Source organism: Vipera berus (genome assembly GCF_964194415.1).
Source record: "Vipera berus genome assembly, chromosome: 2".
NCBI classification, from domain to species: domain Eukaryota; kingdom Metazoa; phylum Chordata; class Lepidosauria; order Squamata; family Viperidae; genus Vipera; species Vipera berus.
In genome coordinates, this window is record NC_138203.1 from 175,204,514 (window position 1) to 175,228,856 (window position 24,343).

At 37.2% G+C, this 24,343-nt stretch overlaps 1 protein-coding gene across 2 annotated transcripts in view; it reads left to right on the forward strand.

Moving 5' to 3' along the window:
• TBCD (tubulin folding cofactor D) overlaps positions 1-24,343 on the forward strand; it is a 176,856-nt gene that overhangs the window by 132,699 nt on the left and 19,814 nt on the right. For both annotated transcript variants that reach the window (XM_081320970.1, XM_081320971.1), the window contains 10 exons: positions 2,961-2,992; positions 4,995-5,057; positions 5,601-5,677; positions 6,587-6,668; positions 7,817-7,932; positions 9,990-10,078; positions 15,339-15,479; positions 21,269-21,352; positions 22,008-22,166; positions 23,000-23,138. In XM_081320970.1, the coding sequence (XP_081177096.1) occupies positions 2,961-2,992; positions 4,995-5,057; positions 5,601-5,677; positions 6,587-6,668; positions 7,817-7,932; positions 9,990-10,078; positions 15,339-15,479; positions 21,269-21,352; positions 22,008-22,166; positions 23,000-23,138 (982 nt within the window). The remainder of the gene's footprint in view (positions 1-2,960; positions 2,993-4,994; positions 5,058-5,600; positions 5,678-6,586; positions 6,669-7,816; positions 7,933-9,989; positions 10,079-15,338; positions 15,480-21,268; positions 21,353-22,007; positions 22,167-22,999; positions 23,139-24,343) is intronic.

Below are 24,343 nucleotides of genomic sequence, written 5' to 3' on the forward strand. Positions count from 1 at the left end.
TCTAGCCACCTGGGTTGTGTTAACTTTCCAGGTCAGATCTTCACAGAGGTAGACTCCCAGGAATTTAAAGGAGGAAACTCTCCACACAGTCCTCCCTGATGTAAAGTGGGGCAGGTTCCTCCTTTAAACTTGGTCACACCATTTTCACAGTCCAGAATAGGCTACCAAATTGAATGAAGGTAGTTAGTGTGCTCCCAGATATAATGTCATGAGTCATAAAGATTTTAAAGAGTAGCTTTCTCTTTCTTTTTTCCATGAGTGCAATACTAGTCTCTTTACTTTTCATCTATTACAAATATTACAATCTCCACTTAAATCTGTCTATGTTCTGTTTTCCATTAATATTTGCTGTTTTGTTGAATTTAAAATGCAAGAGAAGCCCTCTGAATGAGATTAAAGATCTATTTATGCTAGTATTGTGTTTCTTATATTGGCCAACCGGGTATTTATGCAAATCCTGCACGCGTATATGTAAAGCCAGCTAGCAACAGCCTTTTTCCATTGTTGTTCTCTTGTAACTGGTATTGAGAACCATGCTATTGCTGATTCTGGAGATACCGTTTATTCACCATGACTAATAGTTATTGATACCTCATTCTCTATAAATTTGTTTAATCTCTTTTAAAGCAGTTTAAAAGTCTACATCTTGAGGCAGTGAATTCCAGAATTTCAAAATGCATAAATGCTATTTCAGCAAGTGTACTCTGCTTGATTTAGATTGGTTACTAGTGAAATCCCTGATAGCAATTCCATCACATAACTTTGAATTTAAGAAGAGGGGGAAAAATACAATTATAATGATGCTAGCTTTTTGTTAGTCTCATACATGCTTTAAGTAGCTTTACACTGGCTTTATATATACTACCACTAGAATGGGAAAGGACCTTAAGCAGTGATATTTCAGAACCAGTGATAAAAAAATGTAAGATATACAAAAAGAAAAACTCAGCTTAAAATCGGTCATTCTTGAAGTTCTTACTAGCTGTTATTGAACCACTACGTTTATACAGCTTACATTATGTCATAGACAGAGACTAGACCAAACATATACATTTCCTTATGGATGGAATGCATGGAAGGAAAGAAGGAAGGAGGGAAGGAGACAAATGGATTAGTAAATGATAATTTTTTTCAAGAAAAACTTTTAGGTGTCCAGGAAGCGCAGTTACATTTGTAGTGTGAAAGCCTGTGGAACGTCTCCCACTTCCTGTTCCAGAAGCCCTTCTGCTTGGTAATTCCTGCTGCCACCAACTAACTCCCAAAGGGCACCTTACTCTGTTGTACCTTTCCTCCTAATCATAGGGTTGGGAGTGTAGGTCTGTCATACCTTATGCTTATCTTATTGTCAATTCAGAGAGTCAAAATATTTTTTTTAAAGAAGAAAATAATTACTGTATCCTCCTAGCTGTGTGGCATAAAGACACCTGACTAGAGGTTTTGAGCCTGCAGGATACTGTTACGGTAGCATATCTCAATAGTTCAAGTAATCTAACAGAGTTTGATTCTTGGTCTGGTGAACCTCAAGGGGGTGGAAGCTGGTCTGCTAAAAATAATGAGGTTTCTGGCAGAAAACGCTGCACTGGAAAGATTATCCAATTATTATCACTGGAAGCTTTTACAGAAATATGTTTGTATAGCTTCATAAATAAGCTTGACACGGGAGTGAAAACTGCACATAATTCTTATATTTATGAAGAAAAAATAGGTACATTTAAATGTTGGCATAACACAGAATTCTAAAGCACGTAGCACAAATTCCTGGCTAGAACCTTTTTATCAATTACTACAGAAATAAAAATCTCGAAATGATGTACTTTTGGCTTCAAATACTTGATCTCCTACAATTTCTTCTCCAGTAATTTGTTGAGGCTGTTAAGAGAGATAGTAATACCCACTTTCTGCCAGCATTGATCCAGCGATTTTTTTTGTTGTTTTTTAACTTTATTTTTTATTATTATTATATTTATATGCTGCCCATCTCACTCTATAAAGTGATTCTGGGCAGTTTTAAAATTTTCTATCTTCACCTAAACACATTAATGTGATGTTTTAGTTTATCATGTTTTATTTCTCTAATCCTTTGACAAGCACACACACACACACAGACACACACACACACGAACGAATGTACATTAGTAAAAGGAAAAGGAGTATGCAAATGCAATAAGGCCCTTTTGGCATATGGCATGGTTTGTAGTTGTTGAAATACAGTACTGTACTTAAAAATTTGGGTAGTTCACATATGAACAAGAGATATGAACAAAAAAATTGAAAATTGAATTTGTTAAGGAAGTAAAAGATACTTTCAAAAATAATACAAGAGCGGTCTCATGGGATCAACTTAATACCGCAGTTTTCATCTAATGCTTTCCATAGAATAGTCCAAAAGAGTTGCCAGAAAGCTGACTTTAAAAGGACTTTTTATAAACATGTAATGAGATGAGGGTAGAATTGGATTTGACTGTTGGTTAATTCTAAAGCTGCATTTGCACATTACATAACTTTTTGTGAATACAAATTCTAACTTAATAAATTATGGTTTGCAGAACTATTCCCATTCCATGCAGCATGGTTAGCTTCTCCTCTCTGCAATTCTCATATAAACTTAGTTTGGCATACATCTGAATTAAGATTTGGATTTGAAAACTAACTCCTAAATCTGACATATTTGCAAACTTTTAACCACAGATTGGAGTTAATAGGAAACAACAAGTGAAGATTCAAATTCTGACTTGTTTTACTAATGCAAAGAAAGGAATAAAGTTACTGGAAAAAGAGTTTGAAGTACTTGCCATGTATGCATATTCTTGATATTAAGCTTTAATGTATTGAATCTTAGCAAAAGAGGCAGTTTTAGATTCATATATCAATTTTCTTTTCCTTTTTCTGTCATGTCAGTGCAAAATACTGACAGTGATGTTGTTTCTTAAATTGGTATTTTCCCCCCCTTTCTTTTCCAGAGGTTTAGGTGGAGAACTAATGAGGCCAGCTGGTATGTTACTTGACATAGAGTGTTCTATTTACAGATATAATTTGGGGGGGAAAATTACGTTTTAAGATTATATAATATAAACTTGGCTAGTCCTGATTCACTGAATATTTTTGCCAACTTTTCTTTAATTTCAATAGCTTTGCCTTAAAGTATACTTCAGCCATTCTCCCTAATGTAAAATTCTTGTACCAAAATATATTTTTATTGACTCGTGATTCAGAAATGTAGAATAAAACAATCAAATCCCAGATTTGTAGTTTTTAATACCATTTTAGTTATTATTAATTGGGGTTTTTTTCTGTAAAATATAGAATGGAGCTGAAGGAAGAGCTTAGTTGCTAGATTGCTGATAAATGGGATTTATTCTTGGGCAAACATTCTGCTCCTCTTTAGTAGATCAAGAGTCATCTTGTACCATCTTTAGCACATAGAATAGTATTTTAAAACACCACTAAAGTCCTTTTTACCATCCATAAAAATGAGATTTAGTCTTAATTGAATAACACTTGGATAATTCTCTTTTTTCAAATTCCTGTTTTTAATCCACAGCAGAAAATAATGTAGCTGCAATAACCAACTTTCTTGCCAGTTTGATGTCAAAATCAATTACTTCCCACTGAACAGTGTTTTAAGGGGCTAGTTTGTGTGTATATGTTAAAAATTAACTCTATGCATGAAGGAACTCTTCCCTGGCTTCAAGTAAAGAAATACTTCAGTATTAACAAATATAAGTTTTTGTTTGGATTTCTACATGCCACCTATATATTAACATGTAATGAGTAATTCTTTGTATGAGTAGTAAATAGTGCTCTTCCCCAACTGATGCCTTGCAGATGTGCTGGCCTACAATTCTGTAGTCAAATTAGCCATTGTGCTGCCTTTGGGGTGATTTACTCAGCTTATTTGTGGCATCATATTAATTATTTACTTCCTCAAAAGTCTACCCTTGTGATAGAATATTTTTATAATGTCCTTTGTGCTGCTAAGGATAACTAGAGAAATTTATATACCACTTAATCACTGGACTCTAAGACATTTTACACTTATAAAAACAGAAAAATGTAATTTACATAATAAAATCTGGGTTTTTCCTCACTAGTATTGATTATTGAGAACTCCCACTCCAAACATTCTATGGAAAAGAAATGCTAAATGAGAAAAGGAGAAGTTGTCTTGATCTCAAAAACCAAACAATTCTACAATGTAGATATGCTACTTTTTTATGGATTATCAAGATGGATGCCTGGAAGTCCATCTTGATAAATCTGTCCTAGTGCTCAGTAGGGGCCTTGGACTTCAAGTTTGATCCGATCCATCCTCAAATCACACTAACCAGATTTAATGTGTGCAGCCCATGTGACTTGGAACCATGGTGACTGCAACAAGCCCATGGTTCTATAAGATTGGTGAATTCCCAGACATCTCCATAATGTGAAATTTGAAGAAATCCATCACCAACCCAAGCTCAAATTTGATCACCTGCAAAACAACAGCTGGGGCCATCATCAAATTATCACAAAACAAATATGGGCACCATCAAATTCTCATGGAATATCATTGCACCCTCCTCTCCCACCTTAGTTTTGAAGATATTATCAGGCCAAGAAACCCCTGCCAGTCTGGTGATACATACCAGGTTCACTTTCTTCTCCAAAACGAAATCACAAAAAGACATTTTATTACAAACGGGCCTGGTGTTCAACGTTTATCTCACTAGAGGCCCGTTAGATAAAGTCCTCTAGTGATCCAGCACTCAGAACCTGGTGTTGAAGGTGGTGGATCAAAATTTCGATGAGGAATAAAATTCCCTACTGCCCATCCTCTGAAGCAATAATTATTTCCTGTCATATCTCCCTCTGCTGACAGATTTGCCATACAGTGCTCTTTAGTATGTAATAATAGTATGAGTTCACGAACCATGATCCTGTGTAAAAAGGTTTATAAATACCTTTTAATTCAGTGAATGCAACTCTGATTGCTTTTTTCCTTCCTTGTTTTCTAGTCTGCACTTTGGTTGAAAAGTTGTCACTTTCAAAAATGCCTTTTAGAAAAGATCCCATAATTGGTAGGTAATGTTTGTCATGTTGTAGAGTTACGATGTCTGTCTGTTGATGATTATAACTTTAGCAAATAGACAGTATTATTCATTTAGCAAGAATATAATCATGTAAATTCCTTTATTTTCTACTGTCACAAGATGTAACAGCGTGGTTCAATATACTTCTTATCTTTCCCCCCCCCCATCATCTTGTTGCTGTCCATATATATTTGCTATATTCAGCTTCATTCATCACAGTAGTGTGAGAATGTCAATATGTGGAAGTCGAGGGCCATTAATGCCTGTTAGAGATGTTATACAATGAAGGCAATTCCAGAAAATATGGAACAGCAGTTGCTTTTTTATATCCCATATGCCTGCTATTCTGGTTGGTTTTTATGTGGATATTTTATTTATGGAATATCTTTTAAAAATATAGTGGCAAAAAGAAATTGAAACAAATTTCAGTTGGAATTCGAACCTCTAAGGATTTGTAAAAAAAAAAAAATGTAGATGTGCTAAAATGCAATGCAACCAATATACTACCAAGTATGTTTCCTTTATTTTCAGGTGACTGGCAGTGGCTGATCAATGATACTTTACAAAGCCTTCATCTTGTTTCAAGCAATTCAAGACAGCAAATAAAAGTACAGTAATTTTATCTGTATTGATCTTAAAAGGTCTAAATATCATATTTTGCTTGTTGGTATTACAGTTTAAATTTCTAGGGTTTAGAAAACAGCAGAGAATAAATGGAACGCGTGCGCGCGCGCACACACACACACGTCATGCTATCGTATTTCTGATGCTCAGCAGCTGGCCCACATTTACAATGTCCCACCGTCGTGTGACTGTGATTTATGTCATTTTTGCCAACAACTGCCCTGCTGTTTGGCAAAAATGCCTCATAGAGAACCATGAGTTTGTTTAATGATCATAGTATTCACTTAATGACGCTAGATTCATTTAACAATCACAGTGATTTGCTTAATGACCACTGCAAAAATAGGTTGTAAAATCAGCTCAGTCACATGGGTGGCCCACTTTACAACCATCACAATTTATGATTAATGGGGATATGAACTTGAGATAAATCAGGTAAATGGTTGATAATATAGCAAATACTTTATTATAGTCACTGATCCAAATATTGTACATTCGCACAACAAAAGTACTGATTAAATAACAAAAATGATGTTTTACTTAGGCCATAACTGGTACTGAAATGTAATTCAATTTACTATTATCTCTTCAGAGCTAATTGCAATATCTTCCCATCTTTTCATTAAATGGAGGTTTTAGTTCAGGATAATTTGTAATGTAGCATTGTTTGACCAACCTGACTTGCTTCTGGCTCCTAAAGTGGAACAATTGAACATAGTAGGAAATTATTCAACTGTATGAAATCTCGAATGAATGGGTTATCTGACATAGTCATAATAATTGCATGAATAGACATTAAACGTGTTACTAGATGATCTCTACAGCAGAATTCTTTCAGAGTGCATTTGAAAGAGAAGTAATTCTATATCTTTGTGGTTTTGCTTTTGTTTTAGGAATCAGCAGTGTCTGCATTAGCTGCTTTATGTAATGAATATTACTGCAATGAAGAGGGAGGAGCAAATCCAGCTGAACAAGGTAATGATTCACCAGATTCATTTCTGTCTTTATTAAAAGATAACTTATGATATCTTGCTAACTAAAAAAAACGGAAAGAAGGCAGCGCAAGCTAAATTAGCCTGAACTAAATTTCATATAGAACAAATTTTGGATAGCTGATTGTCCATGTTGTCTCTAGCATATTATTTTCTTTAATTTTTAATTAACTTGTTTGTGTTTTCATTAAATTAGAACTTTTCCTTATTTCATAGGCTAATGCTTTGTGAATACTCTGCTGCTACACTACCTTTATTTGTCTACTTGTATGGTATCCCAATCATAGTGTAATTCTATGTGTCTTACACAAGGGGGTTAAAACATCAAAGCAATGACTGCTAAAAACAAGCAGAAACAGAAACACCAAAAATATATGGTGCACACCGGGGATGAAAATAGTACAAACATATACCACATTAAAGCTATTATTGGGGGTAGACTTCCCGTTTCTCCATGGCTTGGTAAAAGAGCCAGCTTTTTAATGGCTCTCTGGAAGCCCAGGAGGATGAAAATCTAATATTTTCCTCAAAGGATATATATATATATATATATATATATATATATATATATATATATATATATATATATATATATATATATATATATATATATATATATATATATATATATATATATATATATATATATATATATATATATATATATATATATATATATATATATATATATATATATATATATATATATATATATATATATATATATATATATATATATATATAAATTCTTGGAATTGCTTTCCTGACAGTGTTTTTTAAAAATGTTTTCCTCGTGTTCAGAGAATTCACTAGTAATGCTTTACAACATATCTTGCAGTGAAGATGTGCTGAATGGCTTGAGGTTATAAAATTATGTCACTGAAGGAAAATGGACCTGTGCCATTTTGTGGAGCTTACTCTCATGCTTTGCTGTAAAAACATTGTCATAATAAAACTTTTGAAGGTTTTTGCATGTTAGTAATACATTATATACTGAATATTACATAAACAATTTTTAATTGTTTGTTTAACAGCCACCATCCTTCAAGAATAACCAGTGGTTATTCTAATGCTGGAAAGCATTGTTTCTGGAGTTTTAATTACTCAGACAGTGAGTGTTATGTTTTCCAGATTTACTGGTGCAATACATTTCAGGCCTTCAAAGACATGAGGAAATGATTCGCTGTGGTTTTTCACTAGCCTTGGGTGCCCTTCCAAAATTCCTTCTAAAAGGCAAACTCCAGGAGGTAAGCTAACATGCAGGGTGGAATGTTTTATAACAGTTTTCAAGTATTTTAAAAACACATATTTTAATGATACGTGGTTGCTTTGTTAAACATAAAATAGATTGTTGTTGTTAGCTGCGAAGTCGTGTCCGACCCATCGCGACCCTATGGACAACATTCCTCCAGGCCTTCCTGTCCTCTACCATCTTCTGGAGTCCATCTAAGCTCACGCCTACTGCTTCAGTGACTCCATCCAGCCACCTCATTCTCTGTCGTCCCCTAAAATAGATTATATTGCTTCAATGTTTGATTTCTATAACCAAATTTCTGCTACTTTTGATTTGGTCTCCATTGTCAATTAAGACCAACACTGAAATCTCAACATTACCTTATGTTTACATCTGGATATCTGGAAGTCACTTATTTATTGATTTATATGGCTGCCTAATTTGGGAAACTTACAGTTTGAAACAGTAAAGGCTCACAAAAGCAAGAAATATAAAATAAAATATATTGTATCTTCTTAACATAAAGTACAATAGGATAAATGAATCCTGTTCCTGATATGAATCCCATATCTTATTCAAGGGTCCCATTCTATTCAGGCTCATTCTATGGGCGCTAGGGGAAAAACAGGTTTTTAGGGCCGTGTGGAAGAACAGAAGTGTCAAGACTGCCCAAGCTTGGAACTAATCATGTTCCATGGGCAGGAGATGCAACAGAAAACATAAGCCCTGAGTCCTACTGGAAGGCATCGTTTTGTGGAAGAGATCAAAAATGTGAATAATCTACTGGATCTCATAGGTTGAGCAGAGACACTTGGAGACAGATAGTCTTTCAAGTAAACAGTCTTGTGCCATGAAGGGCTTTAGAGAGGATAAACGATAAACAGAACTGTGAATTGTCCCAGAAGATTATAGGGAGCCAGGGCTATTTGTGAAGCAACTATGTGACATGGACAATTATGAAATCTCATCCATAGCTACTCATGCCACTGCATTCTGGCTTAGTTGCAGCTTCCAGGTGTTTTTCAAGGACAATCCCATGTGATGCATACTGCGGTAGTTGAGGTGTGTGTGTGTGTGTGTGTGTGTGTGTGTGTGTGAGAGAGAGAGAGAGAGAGAGAGAGAGTATCTAGGATATCAGAGACCATGAGTGGGGCCATCTGTTCCAGAAATGGGCTCAGTTGGCAGATAAGATGATTTATGCAAAGGCTTCCCTGCCATGGTTCCCAATTGCTCTTCCAGCAGGAGCTGAGAACCCAAGTTCAAGATTGGCATGGGTGCATGCATCTCATTCCTGGTCCTGCCAAAAGTCATCTGTAAATGTAATCAACACTATCTGAGTGCTGTATCTCAGTCTAATCCAGCTGGAAGGAGTCCAGATAATACGTTATCATCCAGACTCTCTGTAGTTGCATAACCACTCTTTATTAATAAAAGGTGGAAGTAATAAAAGGTTAACTTTTAAAAACTAGATTATATAGCCCAAACAAACTGTCAAAACATCACAAAATATTATTGTACGGTTAACTCAGAAGGATGGGATAGGCATCAGCAAGGTGGAACAAAACATAAACAAGACTCACTCCCAGGATCCTTTGAGAGAGGCAGCCAATGGGGCCTGATAACTAGGGTCACTTTGATTAAGGGGCAGGCTGGCTGAATACTGAACCCAGTAATCCTCCCTTGTTCTTTCCGTGAATGACTTGTGTGGTAGGGTATATGCGCAAATGTTGCTAATCCATCTTTTGCAATGTGCTGGAGCTTCACAGAAGCTAAACTTCATGGAGATACAGAACTGAAATGGCACAGGTTTAGGCTTGTCTTGTCTTGTCACCCTAGTAAATGAAAATCAACCTTGATATCTGACTGAATGTAAAGCACATCTCTTATAAACCACACAAAAAGTCTGCTTTGTAATGTGCAAAACTACTACATGTTTTCATTACCATCTACCACTTTTCCTCTCTGACCCACTTTATTGTAACTGCTTCATCTCCATTATTTTGCATAATACTTTTTGAAAAACATAGTCAAGTGCTGGTTTAGTGTTTGGATTTTCCTTTATTCTTCAAGGTTTTAGATGCTTTGAAAAAAGTCACTTCGATTTCTGGAGGTGTGAGTTTTGCTGAATCCAGAAGAGATGGCCTAAAAGCTGTTGCAAAGTATGTAATCTTTTCTGTTTCATGTACCTAGTAGTGAGCATAGTTATTTACATAAATATATGAATATATATCTTGCCATATTTTTCTTGTCAGACAAAGCTTAATAAAAGTGGTAAGAACATCAATCAATTTTATTGTGGCCAAAAGGCTTAAAAGCAAGTTACAAATATAAACTAAACTTGGCATTGGATAAAACAATTGATCCAATAAAATATTTAATAAATAACACATAATAGGCTTAAAACCTCAGTGTTGATTTATTACTAAAAGCCTTGTTTTTATAGCCATAGTTAAAAATCTGGCTGTTAACACTGTAATCTTCGGATTTTCATCTGCAAATAATTTTTTTACATACTCAGAAGTATCTCTTTTTCTTGGTTCAAATCAGGCATGTCAAACTCACGATGTCACATGACATTGTGCGACATATTGCAGCTTTCCCCCCATTGTCGGCAATGGGGTGGGCACAGTTTCGCCATGATGCATCTGGCCCATGGGCCAGCAGTTTGACGTGCCTGGTTTAGATGTTAAAATAGGCCAAAAAATTTCCTGCAAAAGATTTATAACATTCACAATACAATAAAATATGTTCCACCATTTCAAGATCAGTACCATTACAAGAGAGGCGGGAATTTTTGAAATTACCATAAAGCATATTTGATGGCAACACATTTAGTACGGCTTTTGAAAAGCTATTCTCCATTTATTTAAATAAAAGCTATTCAGATATTTAGAGAGCTGAAAAATATTAATTAATTCCCAGTGTTGCAGGTGAATACAATACTTTGGCTTTGGCCTGTATGGAATTATCCCATATTTTTTTTTGTTTAATACAATGGATTGCTGATGACACACCCCTGGATATTAGATAAGAAGAACATAATAACTCTAGAAATAATAGAAGTAACTGGAACATTTTGTCGCTCTGGACTTTAAATAAAATCCAGAAAGAGCTTGGAGTGAATTTGTGGAGTCAGTAGGGCAAGGCCAGTGCCTGTTCCGCCTTTCATCATGTCCTAGTGTAGCATATCTTTTTCCTCTCCTTCCTTTTCCACCAGCTCCCCTTCCTTCCTGAGCCTTCCCTTTCCCCTCTCTTTAGGCACAGACATTACCACTGCTGTTTTCTCAGATCCCACAGGTCCACCTGCTCTCCTCTCCCCACCCCCCCAGTATTTCCACAGCCATTTATTCCGCTGCTGCTGTAGTCACAGTACATGATCTTCTCCATGGATTTTCTTTTCTTCTCTCCCACCCTCAGCTGCTATCAATGGACACGCCAGCTCCACTTACGCAGTGATTTGACTAAAGTGAGGAACAGGCCTCTAATTCTGCATACCTCTTAATAGAATAGAATAGAATAGAATAGAATAGAATAGAATAGAATAGAATAGAATAGAATAGAATAGAATAGAATAGAATAGAATAGAATAGAATAGAATAGAATAGAATAGAATAGGAATAGAACAGTGATGGCGAACGTTTCAGAGACCAAGTGCCCAAAGTGCAATCCAAAACTTATGTATTGTCGGGTGCCGGGGGCATGGCCCATTGGGTGGGTGTGGCCAATTAGGTGGGCGTGGCTGCGGTAGTAACGGCAGACTGGGTGGGACTAAAAAGTTCAATCAATAAATTCCAACTTTGCGAGATCTTTTTTTTCCCCACGAGAAGTTGAAATTGATTGATTGAACCTTTTTTTTTTGTATACGGCAGCAGGGGCCTAAAGCAAAAAGGTTTTATAAAACCCAGCTGAAGACCTAGGACTTGAGCGACAGCACACGTGCCCACAGAGAGGGCTCTGTGTGCCACCTGTGGCACGCATGCCATAGGTTCGCCAACACGGGAATAGAATATGTTTATTGTCATTTTAACTCACAGCGAAATTAAGTGCTGTCCACAGTGCACACTACACACAAGTAAAAACCACAAATAAGAACATATATTATATACACGTATCCTTCACATTCTATTCACCATTGTGCTAGCCCCTCCCACTAGCCCTTTCCACTGCCCCTTTCTTTTTGTTGTCTACAGCTACTGCCAGTATCATTGACTTCTTGGTTTTGCTGTCCCAGACTTCTTCCACCTAAGGCAGTCCCATTCCATTCTCTGTACAAACCCAAACATCCAAAACACTCCTATTTTACTTAGGCCACTCACCACCTGATACCATCTGTTCCATGAATGGAACAGTTTGTGCATGGAACATTTTGCATACCCTCTTGTTAATATTTTCGGGGGACTTTTGTTACGGTAAGTATATTTATAAGGTTATAATTTGGAAGAGAAACAATGGTGTTTTTAATGGAAAATGAATCCTTAAGTCTATTTTGAATTCTATAAAAATAGTAATTAGGCTTTAAGGAGCAATATGCAAACAGGTCTCTACTATTTTCTTATAAATAAATGGACTAAATAAATTGTATTTGAATAATAACCTCCCTATCATAAATATAGTCCTTTTACTAGTCTAAATTGTAGAAAACCAAGAAAGATAAATTCGGTAATAAAAATATAATTTTCAGTGTAATTTCAGGTCATTATCCAGATATTTCTTTTGCATTTACTTCTGAAAATATGAGCACTTAAATGTTCATGTTGGTAATTCATTTCAAGTCATTCTTACACTTATCATCTAAGTTGCCAGGTAGCTGTCCTGCATAGTTTCTATCATAAATATGTAGGCTTTGACCGGTTTCCCCAATTTAACTATGTAATTACATAATGTTGAAGGCCTTACAATATCTGAAGACAAGACTGAATGTAACTAAAGTATGTTCTTGAACTCTGAATCAGGTGGAAAATAATCTGTAGACAAGGGGTTCCATCACACCTTCCTCCCATGAAATCTTAAGGTACATACCTCCCCTAAAAATCCAAACACCAAAATGAACACAAATGAGCAATGAAAACAAATAATGAAACTTTGGGAAAGGTGAATTTATTGTGACAATGTACAGCTATGTACAACTTTTTATTATTTCGTAAGCCACCCAGTTGCTCAATAACAAGACGGGTGGCATATAAATTTAATAAATAAATTAAAAGACTCTTCACACCTCCCCTGGACTCTGTACTTCCCCAAGAGAGGTACACCTCATGATTTGGGAAGCGCTGGTATAAATTATGTAGAATGAATTCTGTAATGTGTGGGAAAAACCCTGCAAAAAGCAGGCCCTGTAACATGATACATAGAGAATGACAGTGGAAATTGTGCATCTCAAACAAACAATAATCTTTGCCAGTGGCATTTTCTCCAGAACTCCCTGCTATGCTTCTAGCGACAACTTACTAGCAGAAGAAATTGCTTACTGCTTTGTTAAATATCCAGTGTAAATGGCAAGAGTACTTGTATGTGCTGTAACTTTCAACCCGTTAGAGATTGTAAGACGTAAGGGACTAATAAAATATACTTTTTATGTAAAACAGCTGAACAACTTGTCACTCAGGAGCAAGCTGAACTGCTGTTAGAATAATTCCCTCTAAATTTCCCACTGTATTCTGGTCTTTCTCTGTGTCATTAGTATGGGGGGGGGGGGAGGAAAAACTTGGCTAGGAAAATATGACAATCAGCTGAGCGGCATGTTCCCCCGGCCTTCCCCTCCCCTATCTGTAGTTAATTCTACATAACAAGGATGTAATACCAAAACTAATTGTGTGTGTGCGTGTATTAAAGTTTTATAATATCAAGTACAGCAGGAGTGTCAAACTCAATTTCACTGAGGGCCACATCAGCATTGTGGTTGCCCTCGGGGGGCCGGGTGGGTGTGGCCGGGATGGGTGTGGCCTACTTGGTAGGTGTGGCTAGGATGGGTGTGGCCTACTGGGTGGGTGTGGCCAGCTCAACATCACTTGCTTCAGGGGTGCCTGGGCAGGAGTGGGGCAGATCTGAGGGTCTCCAGCGGAGGAGGATGGGAGTGGCGCGAGCACCAGGACATGGTCCCTCCGTCCTACCCACCCTCCCTCTATTCCTTCCTCCCTCTGTTCCTTCCTTCTTCCCTCCCGCCCTCTATTCCTTCCTCCCTGTTCCTTCCTTCCTCCCTCCCTCCATTCCTTCCTTCCTCTCACCCTCCATTCTTTTCCATGTTCCTTCCTCCCTCCCTTTTTCTCCTCCCTCCCTTCCTCCTTCCCACCCTCCCTCCCTTCCTTCGCCTTCTTATCTCTCTCTTTCCTCGCTCAGGAAGGGGTGATGGGAGGGGGAGAGATTGCCAGCACTGCCATGTTGCCACCGGTCTTGCTATCCTGTGTGGGGGTGTGTGTCTGTCCCGGTGAAAGGAAAGCCTCGTGACTGCAAGGCTGGAGGTGCGGGCGGGGAGGGTGGCGCTGATCTACCACCTGGTTGCATCCATCAAAGCCAGAACACGCTCAGTCTAAGATCCGCCGCCTCTGCCCCGCCCCTTGGGTGTGCGCACAGGAGACGGCCAGCGCTGGCGTCCTGGTTGAAGTCAGCCTGTGGGACAAGACAGCCAGCAGGGATGCCGGACTCCGCTTGCACATGCACCCAGCGGGCAGGCCTGGGCTACCCCGTGGACTTAAGGCTGAGCACGTTCTAGCTTTGATGGACGGAACCAGGTTGTAGATCAATGCCCGGTCAGCCTGGGCCAGGCTGAGGTGCGGTGGGCCGGTCCTTCACTCTTTCCAGAGCAGGTCCCCAGGCCAGACGGAACCACATTTCGGGCCCCATGTGGCCCATGGGCTTTGTATTTGACATGTCTGAAGTACAGGTAGTCCTTGCCTTAATAACCACAACTGGGTCCAGAATTTCAGTTGTTAAGTGCCGTGGTTGTTAAATGAGGTATCATGTGACTGGACCAGATTTTAGCATTTTTATCACATTAAGTTAATCACCATGGTTGTTAAGTGAATCACGTGTTCATTAAGTCAATCATATAGTTAAGTGAATCCAGCTTCTCCCATTGATTTTGCTGGTTGAAAGCCACTTGGAAGGTTGCAAATCACAATCACATGACTGTAGAATACTGCAACTATCTTGGTTGTAGTCATAAATGGGAGTTGGTTGCCAAGTGCCAAATAGCACGCATGTGACTGGAGGGATAGTGTGATTGTTGTAACTCTGAACCATCACTAAATGAATGGACATAAGTCAAGGACTACTTGTAAGACACATTACTTACATTTTGATTAATAGGTGGTATTGTGCTATTTATTTATTGGGTTAAGCAGAAATTTGTTAATGCACAAGTGTTTTTTTTTTTTAAAAAATATTATATGATCCTAATAATTATCTTTCTTCTACCTTTAGGGTTTGTTTGACAGTAGGGGTGAATGGAGAAGGATCACCAAATGAATTTGTGTGTAAACGTAATGTTACAGAGATATACAACATATTGTTGGATGGTCTGACTGATTACACAACAGATAGCAGAGGCGATGTTGGAGCATGGTAAGTAAGATGTGTGGTCTCGATAAAGTCCCAGCTTTATTCTGTAATGGAAAGCAAAAATGATAAGACTCAGAGGAAACGTGAAAAAGTGGCATCTTACTAAGGCTTTTACTTAGTTTTGAGGCTTTCTTCCATGAGAAACCTTCCAAACGTTTATTTTTAACTGTCACTTAGTTTAATTTAATTCCAAAATTTCCTTAGTTTTATTTCACCCTGAAAGAACAGATTAACTGATATTCCATTATGGTAAGTAAACAGCAGAGGGTGCAGTTGTATCAACAGTTAGACTCCTATTCTTCTTACATTGCTACCTCCTCCTACCAGCTACATTTTGCACAAATTATTTTAAAGAGCAACTGCTTTTCATTATCTCTATTATCTACAAACCACAAAGTTTTATTTTGACATAAATAAAAACATGAATGTCTAACCATTTGTACTCATAGCTTAACAAAGAGTGAATTTGTTTTACATGAACATTTGAATTTTCCTATTATTAAATTGCATTGCCTAATTTTGCCTAGTTGCACAAAACTAACCGAGGTCAGCTAGTCAGGACTTCGATGGGAGGCTCTAGGGTTCTTATAGGCTAGCTTGGGAAATCAAAATTATAACCTGAAAGAAGTCAGTGGCAAACCATTTCTCTGGTGCTGCCAAGGAAACTTATTTGGCCAACTATATGGATTTTCATGTGGCCATTAAATCACCAAAAGTTGAGCTCAACTTGAACAAGACAGTGTATTATTTTGATTGTTAGGTTATGGAGCGCCAAGATATTTAAATTAAGGAGTTTTAAAATTAAAGAAATAGGTTTCATTATACACTGCAACTTTTCATTATAGCACACAAAAAATGTGAACAGTTGTTTCTTTTAAATTGCTACATGTATCCTTAAACCAATCTATTAAAAATATTTTATAGCATATTTCATGCTTACATGGTAAAGGAACTTCTGCAAAAGAATTGAGAAAGACTTGAGCATATAATTTGTAGTTTCAGAATGTAACTAAATTCAAAGATAGCATAGCATAAACATACAGTGAGTGATAGGAGACATGATGGTACTTGGAAATCCATATTTAGATTTCACTTTTTGTTTATTTTTAAAGACATGTTTAGTTTTGGGGGCCCAAATCATATTAGGGCAGTTATAGCTTATTGCTGTGAATGTTTCCTTCTGCTACTATTTGATCGAAAAGAAAAAAACTTACAGAAAGTTGTAGGTAGAGGAGTAGCATTAAGTAAGAATGTGGAGTTAGAGAGAAATATTTTCTCTGCTGTCCGTTTCTAGAATATTGAACTTTTGGAGAAAGTATAATAGGAATTCCAACCATCTATTCACAAATTTGTAGCCATGTTTGTTCTAGAATTTATATATCCTCAATTTATCCTGAATTAAGTGTTGGTTCTAGAATAAACATAGATAAAAAAATTGTATCCATGCTTATTCTAGAGTTTATACTTATTTCAGGACAGAAATATTAAATTTGAACATCTCAAAGTTAGCATTTCTGTTTCTATGTTAAATAATATAGCTCTTACCTCTGACCAGATAGTCAAACTCCACTAACTCAAAGCTTCTTCAGACTGATACTCAATGGGTTGGAAAGGAAATTGAATGCGTGGGTATTCTTGGGAAAATGCTTTCTGAGGTGTGGGTCTGCTCCAGTTTTTTAAAAAAAAAGTCCAAAAGGAATAGGAATGTACACGAACCTTTGATTATTTTTTTAAAGGATTCGTGGGAAAGCTAACAAACTGTATTTTCCATATGCAAACTTAACATTCCTTTTGACAGACTGTTTGCTGGGACTTGTCCAAATTCTGTCTACAGGTGTTAAATATAAGAAAAAAAACCCTTAAGAGCAAGATGCTGTGTGAAAAAAAAGAAAAAGGGTTCTTTGATTAAAAGTGGTCTAATTGCTCTCTGTGTGGGTGTACGAATATGCACGTGTGTACATGCTTGTGCAGGGAAACAGATAGAAATGCAGTAGTCTAATTCTCATTTACATATTCATTATTTTGAATTTTCCGTAAAAAAGTAAAAAATGCATAACGTGTTACTGTGTTGTCATACAGGTAGATTTCTTGGGAATGAATTATAAGACTGGCAGTGTAACAGCAGATCAAATGGAGTGTTCATTAGATTATTTTGCAAGAAAAATGCATGCATTCACTATTCCAATGCACATTTTTCTGTTCTTCAAAACATCTTTTTGAGTGCATTCTTTGCTATCATTTCTGTCTTTTCATTCTCTTATTCAATAATCCATTTTGATCATTCTCACTTGTATTAAAACAGAAATTACTTTTAAATTCTACACTAGAATTACCTTTAAATAGTCAATTAATTAAAGAATGCCCAGAAGTAAAGCCATCTAATGCCAGGCTCTAGCTTGATTATGTGAATACATAGAAGGCTGATCTGCATGAAGAAGCAACCAAATCTTTACCTAGTTACACATATTTTACCTCGGCCCTTGAAAAGGATTTCTTCTGAATTCTTATTTGATTTGGACAAGCAAGGAGACCTGGTTAGATTTGCTCAAAGGGATTCTTTTTCCGTTGATGGCATATTTCACTGCAGAAAATTAGCATCAGAAGGACTGATGATTAATATAGCAATATAGTCCTGCAGCTGTGACTTTTCCTAGTTAATTAGAATTTGGCTTCTATTATTCATATCTAAGCCATCTAGAGTCAGTGTGAGCGAGTAGGCGGCTGTATAAATTTTCTAAATAAATAAATACCTGGGAACATTTTGGATAGCCTGTAATAATTGCTTGAATATTTTAATACTTTAATGTTTGTTAGGAAGGATATAGATATTCTATTGCAGACATGTCAAACACAAGGCCCGGGGGCCAGATCCGGCCCGTGAAGTGGTTTCATGCGGCCCGCGAAGCCATCCTGGAAACAGTGAGGGAACGGCCCCCACTGCCTTGGCCCTGGCCCAGAGACCATCCTCCTGCCAGAGACCCTCAGATCTGTCCCACTCCTGCCCAGGCCCCCATAGGCACCCTTGATGCGAACGATGTAGAGCTGGCCACGCCCACCCAGCAGGCTGTACGCACTCTAGCCACGCCCACCCAGTAGGCCACGCCCACCCTAGCCATACCCACCCGGCCCCCTGAGGGCAACCGCAATGCTGATGCGGCCCTCAATGAAATTGAGTTTGACACCCCTGTTCTATTGATTCAATTGTTTGCTTGCAGTGATATCTTATTTGGGCTATTGATTGTTTCCCATAAATAGCATAAAGCCTAGAATATGTGAAAAATAAGTTTTCCCCCATATGAGGCTGTCTAGTTTTTGAGTGTACAAAGGAGATTGGTTGTGAGATGCATCATTAATTTAACAGAATGAGTGTGTATCCATTTGGAAGAAGCAGGGTCATGTAAAACTAAGAAGTCTTTGACTCCTTCCTAACATGGAAAAAATATAAAAATTTTTTTCCTCTGTTTTAAAAAAATCTAAGAAATGCTAAAAATGATTCAATTAGGATAATATACAGTTTGAAAATTATTGGGAAGAAGTGCTTTGAGTCTTGCCTGGCAGAGCATATTTCTGCTATTCATTAAAAGAGCTATGTAATTTGTATGCTTTTTTCAGATTTCATGAAAGTCTGAAAGAAGGACATGACAACTTTAAATATTTGCAGGAAAGTGTTGCATTTGTGGAAGATCCAAAGTCTTTTCTTTTAAGTTGTTTTTGAAGCATTAAATAGCCCTATAGTCCTATCCATACCAACCTTGCAGAATGAATAAATATGTATTTTGCCCTTTCAGCCTAGATTTATATTTTAGGTTGCTAATAAAGCATTAAGAAATGTTAAAAATGCAGTACAAGCTATAAAAAAGCAGACAAATTAATGTAAATGTGTATATAGCCACATAGACTATAGATCTATAATAATCAGTTCAAATAGATACATTTGACAAAAAATTTTAGAAGCCTACAAACAAAATGCCTTGAACTAAAAATTTCAGAAATGGAAACCTACTGTTTAAAAAGACTGGTCGTTCTCTTTATACTTCATATAGTAGGAACACCTAGAGAAAAGTTCAGGTTATTTAGGGCTACAATATCTGATCCGTATTTGCAGGAAAACATTGTGGCAAAGAAAGCACTCTTTGGTGCACAATTTCAGCCAAGAAGGAGCAGCTGAAAAAAAGCTTCCTTTGTTCTCTTTGCCAGGAACAAATCCGCTGCAGTGGATATAAGGATATCATATGTGGATTGCAAACTTCTGGATGACTGCTAGATGGCAGCAGTGTGCTAGACCTTTCTTTAACCGTTTTTTTCCCCATTGACTCATTGTCTGAATATTGTAGCCCACATATAGTAGTCCTAATTCATAGTTAGTCCACATCTAGAATGGCTGAAGACAGTACATCCTGGTTCCATAAGTCAGTGATATTATTATGATTCTTGTTCGTCCAATCAGTTGTTCAAAGGAACAAAGGAAATATCACAAACTGATTTTTCAGTGAGCATTTCATGGGAAGATAGAATCATATCTGCATGTAATTGCATGTAATTCCCAGCATATTATTCTCCAGTTCTTTCTGACCTTAACGAACTGTTTTCTTTTTTCTCCACTGCTTTCTATATAGATTGTGAGGGGATGGCAGGGCCTGTCCCTTTTAAATTGCTCTTTCCTACTTGTCTGAAAACCAATAGAGTGGTTTCAAAATGGATGAGATTGATTTTGGTATACTGACCTGTAACTGATTAGCACAAAGTTCTGTTTAGTTCTACAAAGGTCTAATCCAATGCGATTAATTCTTCCAAAAGAAATCTTTGTTCAGTAGGAACTGTGGCCAGTACATCATTCCTACACCAGAGGTCCCCAACCTGTTGGGCACCAGGGACCGGTTCCATGGAGAGAGGTTTTTCCGCAGACCGGAGGGTGCTTGGTTTTGTGTGCTGCCTGCATCTTGCAGATGAGGCTTTGCTTGTTTGTGTGGACCGGTTGCTGGCATGCCGTGGCCCAGTACCAGTCTATGGACTGGGAGTTGGGGACCCCTGCCCTACACAATAGGACAAAGGTTGCTGGAAGCATGATGGTGACGCAGTGTCACCAAATAGAGTTGAAATTCTTGCCCTTCCCTTTGGAGGGACGAAAGATACTTTACACACCTATTGGAGGAATTATTTTCTTTTAAAAAGGAAAACAAATTGATGATGTGACACCAAATTATTGGTGTACTTCAGAAGCTCTAGGAAAATGAAAGCAAAAAACAAAAATGGAGCTGGGTATATTTTGTATTTTTGAAATCCTATAATTAATAAAAATCACTAACAACACTGAAGACTGCATGCTTTGAACTCTAAGGTTGGGGTAAGCATTATTTTAGGAGCCGAGAATCTCATTTCTCAGTTGCCCCTGTGAACTCAAGTTTTCATGCCTCTGCATGAAAGAGTTATTGTCTTTCTCCAATTATTGCTTATTTTTTGTCACCATGCACATATACTCATATATCTTCTTTGAAAATTGTTCACTGAAATTAGACAGAATGAGGTGAGCATTAATAGAGATGTGGCATGTAGAAAGTTCCCTAGAGGTTTGACTGCAAAATTTGTATGCCTCATTGACTGTGCTTAAGCTTTGCTTCAGTGATCTACCTCCCCAAACAAAAACATCTTGGATCCTTTGTTGAGTATGTGCATGACATATACACTAAAGCATTTTATTCTGATCACAGATTCATTGTGGATTTATAAATTTATATGAAGCTTACTAGAAATTAACATTAGCAAATTATGTCTGTGTTTGCTTACTTCCACAGGGTGAGAGAAGCTGCTATGACGAGTTTGATGGAAGTAACCCTGTTGTTAACCAGGACTGAGCCAGCCTTAATTGATGCAAATGTGTATGTACTTTGCAAACATTTTATGTCAGTCTTTTATATGGTTAAGCAATCAGCCTTTTCTGGAAAGGCTTCTGCAAGAGTCTCTCCTACTGATTGCAATCAGTTGCTCCTATCACTACTTTAAATGAAAGACCTAAGCAGGTCCTGTCTTGCATCTGTCTGGGCTCAAGGAATACAGATTGTAACTTCTCAAAGAGGTTGAATTGGGAAGCAATGGCTGCCCAGTCACCGATTTAATCTTGGGTCTTCCCAGTGCATTTTTTGTAAAAGAAAAAGGTGCCGGAACTCACACATGTCATACAACCCGCCTTGCCTACCCTACAAGGTTCCATCCAAAAAAGGTGCCGGAACTCCGTTCTGAGCGTTCTATGAGAAAAAAAGCCCTGGGTCTTCCTCTTCCAAGTCTTACCCACTGTAACTGCCGAGAGACCCGAGATCTAAGTATCCTAATGGGTTGCTTCTCAACCTTGTGGCAAAAATAATGATACTGCTTTTTTAAAAAAAAACACCATTCGGGGTTTTTTTCCCCTTTCTGGAAATAATTTTTAGCAGAAGTCTAACATATTGGTGTGGGAGGAGGGTTATGCAGGGCAGAGCAAAACAACTGGCAATGCATGATTTGGATTTTTCTTTTAAATGGTGTTTTAACTTTCAGTTCCAAGCGAATTATGTGCTCTGTGGCTCAACAGTCAGCTGAAAAAATTGACCGATTTCGAGGTCATGCAGGATCTGTGTTCCTCACGCTTCTTTACTTCGATAACCCTCCAGTACCACACATACCCCATCGGGAAGATTTGGAGAGGATATTTCCAAGGTAATTAAAATAGATTAGATTAGATTAGATAACCTTTATTGTCATTTTTTTTCCTGTGGGCACACATTAAAAATGAAATTTAGTTGCTTGCTCTCAAAGTGTACACTTACATAACACATGCTTAAAACATACTATATACAACATACATATAGGCCTACACCCTTACATATAAGCAACATATAAATATTAAACACTGTCCATCTTGAATACATAATGGAAGGAAGAAGCTTGAGAGTTCACAAGGTTCATACTGTATGAAACAAAACTGTGACTGAATCTGGATGTTCTGCTTCAGTAATCAGACCTGAATGGATAAGAAACCTTTGGCTGTACATATGAACAGAAACCCATCAATTTAAGTTGTGGTTATAGGCAAATGTTGGTAATCTTAGACTGGAAATCTGTTTTGAAAAGAGGAATTACCTCAAGTGGGTATGGTTAGAAGCAGAGATATTAGCATTAAAATCTTTCTCCACTGCTCTTCAGCTGTTTCGCGTCCTTCCCCAGCTCCCTCCAAGGGAGGGGTTTTAAGTACTCATTTGTAGTGTATTCACACTTCAGTAGAGTTGCCCTATCCCAAATATTTTGCAACTCAAGGCGAAATGATTTGCCTTGCATTGCAGCAAAAACCATGAATATATTGGTTTTAGTTATACCTTTAAAGAAGTGTCCTAAGATGGTGAAATAATACTGTGGTGCTTTAAAATGCATTTATTCTGTGGATTAGAATTTCTTCATTTTGGCATTTTCAAGATTTAAGTAAAAAAAACATGAAAGATAGTTATGTTTGTGTGACCTATTTTCTTTTGTACTTGTTTCAATTTTTTCCACAGGTCAGAAGCTGTGACTTTCAACTGGAATGCTCCATCCCAGGCCTTCCCCAGAGTCACACAGCTTTTGGGATTAGCGTCCTATCGCTACCACATTCTGACAGGTCTCACTGTATCAATTGGAGGCCTAACTGAATCAACAGTAAGGGAACAAAAACTTAACTTGCTTGAAAGAGTTTTATCACTTAACACACGGAAGGAATATTTTAAGAATATTACTCGAGTTAATATTGTTGGCTGCCAATTTCTGGAAGCGAGTTGTTGATAATTAGGTATACAGGTCTCTTAATACAAGTATGAATATGCAAGATGGGGTAATCTATTATGATTTAATATGCTTGAAGTAGTTTGTGCCACTTTGCTTACAGACCTCTTTTTCATCCTGTAGTGTTGCACACATTAGTAATGATAAAGAGAAACTTTAAGCTATTTTAAAAACACACATTCACAAACATACCTTCTTCTGAAACTAGCATTCCTTTTCCTGAAAATTAAAGCCATGCTAATATGGGGCATTTAGCAATTGTGAAGAAAAGGCTAGATTTCTTATAGAAGAAAACAAGTGATTGTTGGTTGTTCCAGCTTCCTTTTTTTCAACAGAACATTGTTTAAAAGTTGTCAATTTGTTTCTCAGAATTTGTTACAATTCAGGTCACATTAAAATCAGTGGGAGCTATTTGTTAATAGGTCTTTTGTTAGTTTTAATGATACATTGAAAACACATGTTCTCCCTCCAAGCTTTATTCTGAAGCTTTGGTTTCCTGCAAGAATTTTTTTTAAAAAAAAACACTTTTGGAATACTTCGTAATGTGATTTTAGTTATTGGTAATAAAGCAAATTTGGCTGATTTCAAAAACCTAAGCAGGATCTGAGCTGGTAAATGTTCAGATTGGAGGTCTCCAGGAGAAACCTGAGACCTGTAGTATAGAGTAAGGAGACTGAATGAATGAAAGAATGAATAAAATAAAATAAAATATAAATAAATAAATAAATCCATAAGAAGCCAATACTTAACCATTTCTATATTGTTATCAAGAAAAAAATCCAATATGGTCACATGCTTGCCACTAGAAATCAAGTTTGATTGAAGCAGAATTTTGGTGTACCGCTTTAGGATAGTGTCAGCATTTTAAATCTAGAAACAATGCAGTACTATAGTGCACCAAATTGTATCTAACTACTGGATCAAACCATTGTGTTCCTCACAGAGAGCAAAGCAACTGAATCAGACATGCTTCATTTGGGGCATATACCACCCAAATGAGCTGTTCCTCCTACCGAGTGGTTTATACGTCCTTAATGAACAGCAAAGTGTACAACAGAAATTAAAATTTCTTTTCTCCTGAG